At 33.8% G+C, this 4,564-nt stretch overlaps 1 protein-coding gene across 1 annotated transcript; it reads left to right on the top strand.

Moving 5' to 3' along the window:
- Positions 1-1,771: 1,771 nt before the first annotated feature.
- Positions 1,772-2,720, top strand: LOC104087989 (ethylene-responsive transcription factor ERF024). The gene has a single exon (XM_009592589.3). It carries the CDS (start codon positions 1,811-1,813, stop codon positions 2,381-2,383), a length of 573 nt encoding a protein of 190 aa, XP_009590884.1. The 5' UTR covers positions 1,772-1,810; the 3' UTR covers positions 2,384-2,720.
- The last annotated feature ends 1,844 nt before the right edge of the window (positions 2,721-4,564 follow it).

Genomic DNA, 4,564 nt, shown 5'->3' with positions numbered 1-4,564 from the left:
TATCCTTCAAATAAACATATAAATTTTTTTTTCAAATAAAAAAATTTAAGCCTCTCATCAAGATATGACTTTAGACCACCAACTTTATTGAGCTTCCCCCGCTTCTATATTAGAACAAGAGCACCGCTTCTTAAATTTTTTCACTCTTACTCCCTCCGTCTCATATTATTTGCCATAATTCTCTTGTACACGTCCCTTAAGAAAAATTAATTATGATGAAATTTTGACTACTTTACCCTTGTTCATGTATTAATATTTTTTAGTATTTGAACAAAGTTATCCATAATTGAGGTGTTTGTAGTCTTCAAGGATAATTATTACTAAGAGATAAAAAGGAAAAAGATTATCAATTTTGTTTTGAACTTCTAAAGTGACAAATAATTTGAGAACTATTTTCAGTAATAATGAGTGATAATATGAGACGGAGGGAGTAATGATCTTTTCTTTCTTTGGAAGGAGGAGAGGTTTACCCTTCTATTAATGAAGTCCGTACCTCAGGTACAATACTCAACATTTTGGGTAGTTTATAAAGAGTTCAAGTATATGTTCGGAAAACTACGCTCATATTTCTAAGTCTTTAATGAACTGAAAACACTCGGTAAATACAACTTTTGTCTTAAAATTAAAGATAAGAAATATTATATGTCTACACACTCAACTTTCATACTATTTTTTCAACTTCAATTTCAAATAATGGTTTTCTCTACTTTTAACTTGACTTGACAGGCATTTGGATAATTGTTGGTTGAAGTTGAAAAAAAGTTGAAGTTAAAGAAGATAAAGAATATTTGGAAGTTGAAATTGTGTCTATACTAAAGTTTATACTTGGAAGAAAAGTTGAAAGAATGTGAGCCAAAAAATTAGTATTTCTATTGTTCTCTTGATATACTCCTCAAATTAATTAAACAAGTTTTTTTAATATTTCACCAGTATTTGCAAATACTAAAATTCAATATTTATAAGTACTGAAAAATTATTTATCACCAAACGAGGAAACTTTAGACATAAGTTTTATTTTAAGGAAAAATGATGTTTTGTGGATAAAAATAGTTCACTTGAAGTACTCAATTTTTTTTATTTCAAGTGAAGTTTAATAAACGATGAGATTATAAATCAAACCTTGATCTACAAATAATATTCTATTTACAATTAATATTTCCAAACAATGTATGTCCAAACGCCTACTTAACACCGTTGCCTTCCTTTGATTACATGAAAGGTTATTCGATATTTACATCAATAAATGACTTAATTTTAATAGTAAAAATTAAAATTAGAATACAAATCAATTAATCACGGCTAAGTAATAAATGTAAATAAATAAAATACTACATATCTTATATTCATTAATTTGGTAAACCTGAATGCAATGATTCTGACATCATAGAGACAATGTCATATCAACGTCTCACATTTCCTGACTTTCTTCCAAACACTACTCTCTAGTTCGAATCCGAAAATCAATCACTTCATCAGAAATAAAAAAGAAAATAAATAAATCCAGAACAGTACTGTTATAGCTAATATTTAAAGTATAAAAGGCCACTGTTCAAACACCTATTGTGCGCGGTTTTTTGAGAAAACGCTATCCAACCCATTTTTCCAACTCATTTCTGGCTTTCACCCAAAACTCTTACACCTGAGCAGTTCATTACCAACTGGTTTGCACTTCTCCATTTTTGGCTGCTCAAGGCTAATAGCACACAATTCCCTCCTTCATAAATGGCTTCCGTAATCCAATGGAATCTTAAACTCAAATTGAAGTACCATTACCTAGTACTATCAACTACAACTAACGTAACACATCCAGATGTCCGATCCTGGGGCGAGTAGCAGTGGCGGAAGCAGTGGGCGCCACCCCGTGTACAAAGGAATAAGGAAAAGGAAGAGCAGTGGAAAATGGGTGTCAGAAATTCGAGAGCCACGATCACCCAATAGGATATGGCTAGGTACATTTCCTACCCCAGAAATGGCAGCAGTTGCTTATGACGTAGCTGCACTGGCCCTTAAAGGCAGGGATGCTGAGCTCAACTTCCCAAACTCAGCATCCTCATTGCCAGTCCCGGCTACTAACTCGCCTCATGATATTCAGGCAGCTGCAGCCTGTGCGGCTGCAGCTCTTGGGGCAGCCGGGGATGCTTTAAGCGCCCGTAGAGGAGTTGATAATAATAATAATATCATACCGGTTTCGAGAGAGGTAGAAAATTCAACACCTTGGAATAATAATGAGTTTATGGATGAAGATTTGATCTTTGATATGCCAAATGTTATTATGAATATGGCTGAAGGTATGCTTCTTAGTCCTCCACGTTTCAACCTTCCTGATGATGACACTACTGCTGCTGAGTATATTGCTGACCAAGATCTCTGGAATTATCCCTAATTCATCGAGATAAAATCTTAGCTTCATATAATAACAAGTTTTAGTAGTAATTAATGATTTCAAATAAGATGGATATGACTTAATAACCTCAGCTCCAAGGCTCCAGGTAAAAGAATGAGATAGCTTTGTGTAATTTGCATGTTCCCTATTCTATTGTGTTTGTAAAGGGTTTTACTGTTTTTAAGCTTTGCAATTACTCTCCATTGAAAATGCTTTAATTTTGCTATTAAACAATAAGTATTTAATAGCACTAAAGTTCTTGAATCTTCGATTCCAAGAAGTCTGTTAAGAAAATGTTTACACTATAGACTTGCATTTAATAATATAGCAGAAATCAAAGCCCTCATTAGCTTAAAGAAGAAGTTTCTATATTGAGCAACTTCATTTTCTATCTCTTTGTTATATATGGGAGTGTGAACTTATTACTACTAGCTACTCCCTCTCTCTCATGTGTCGTGTTTTTCTTTTACACGTCTCTTAAGAAAGATTAATTAAAAAATGGATTGGATTATTCTACCCTTATTTATATCTTAAGATATAATCTCTCTTCATTGAATATTTATTCTATTTATGTGTTATCTCCATCTTCAAGAACAATTATTACTAAGGGTAAAAAAAAAAAAAACAATCAATTTTGTCTTGAACTTCTAAAATGACAAATAATTTGAGATAACTATTTTTAGTAACGACGACTGTTAATATGAGACGGCGAGGGAGGGAGTAGTACTTTAAAAAGAAAGACGGTTATCAAGGTTTTTATTGGAGCTTCAAAGGGAGCACATGATTTAATTTCATTTTAAGGCAATCAAATCAAGAGAATTATATTAGCAGCAAAGCAAAAGATTCCTGTTGTTAGGTAGAGCAAGGTGAACGAATTGGGAATGTTTATAAGTCAAATAGAATCATTAAAACGTTGACCCTAACTAGGGTTTTGTCCAACCAACCATGTTAATATTCTAGTATTTCTTTCCTTTCTATTTAAGGATGATCGTAAGTTAGCAACAAAATGAGGAATTACAGGGACATGATCACTTGAGCGATGTTCCACTATTCAATTCCCTTATGCTAAAGAATATTCCAGCACCGTTACATTGTGCAGAACACGGTCGAGTCAAATTAAGCCGCAAGCTCCACTCTTGGTTGTGCCCTTCTTTTAATTTCTTTAAGTTTCAGCCTTGGAATCATACTCTGTGGAAACTAAAAATTTTGATTCCTCATAAGATACCGGCGGAGTCCTAGAAGCAACATCTGCTGATCCCTAATCAACATCGTTTATGGTTGAGACTAGGACGATATTTGATCATCTTTGAGCCCCTAACGTTCTTTTTGGATTAATGAAGACATCCTTGGCAAATGCTAATACATACGAATTCTTTATGGCTTTTGAACCTGGAATTAATGGAATTCTAAAAATTAAATCGAGGCGAAATTAAATGAATTAAGCACCCTGTTAGTTTGAGTGGCCGTATGGACTAAAGAACTTGGTTCTTTACCGTATTCCTTAAGCGTAAAGTAAAAAAGCAATAAAATAAACACAAAAATTTTTACGTGAAAAATTACCCGGCTCAAAAGAAGCAAAAATCACGACCTACCACGTAGAATTTTCAACTCCAACTCCACTAAAATAATGAGCCAAAATGTATCAATTACAAGACTTTAATTAAATACTCTTCAGTACTCCTACTACTCCTATTTGATTCACAAGTTACTCTAACTTGTAAAGCAAAATACTCACTCCAACTCACTCATTGTTTATGACACTTGATTACAACTCAATTTCCTAAAGCACATTCACTAGACTGACTCGGGAAGAATACAAGGCAAGTACCCAATACAAGTAAACAACTTATGACTCTTTAGTTGATGTGTAAAAGGATAGTTCAGAAATCCAAAGTCGACCCTATTTAAAACACAACTTGAGATCTTCTAGAAGTCTTATTCATAGTCAGCTTCCTCTTTGATAGGACTCCTACTGTTCCAAGGATTCCATAAGCTTTGGGACTTTAGTCTCTAATTGAATTATCCATATCTTCTTGAGCAACGACCCTTATCACCTATAGTAGCCATCTTGCACCAAACTCGGACCTGGGTAACTTTGAGATAAAGTTACCGTCTTGTACAGATGTACAAGTATCACTCATGAGGATCTGATTCTCCTGAGGAGCTAGTTCTTTCTCCTGA

Source organism: Nicotiana tomentosiformis, chromosome 2 (genome assembly GCF_000390325.3).
Source record: "Nicotiana tomentosiformis chromosome 2, ASM39032v3, whole genome shotgun sequence".
NCBI lineage: Eukaryota > Viridiplantae > Streptophyta > Magnoliopsida > Solanales > Solanaceae > Nicotiana > Nicotiana tomentosiformis.
The sequence above is the reverse complement of the archived record's forward strand: the minus strand, read 5'-3'. Positions and strand labels throughout refer to the sequence as shown.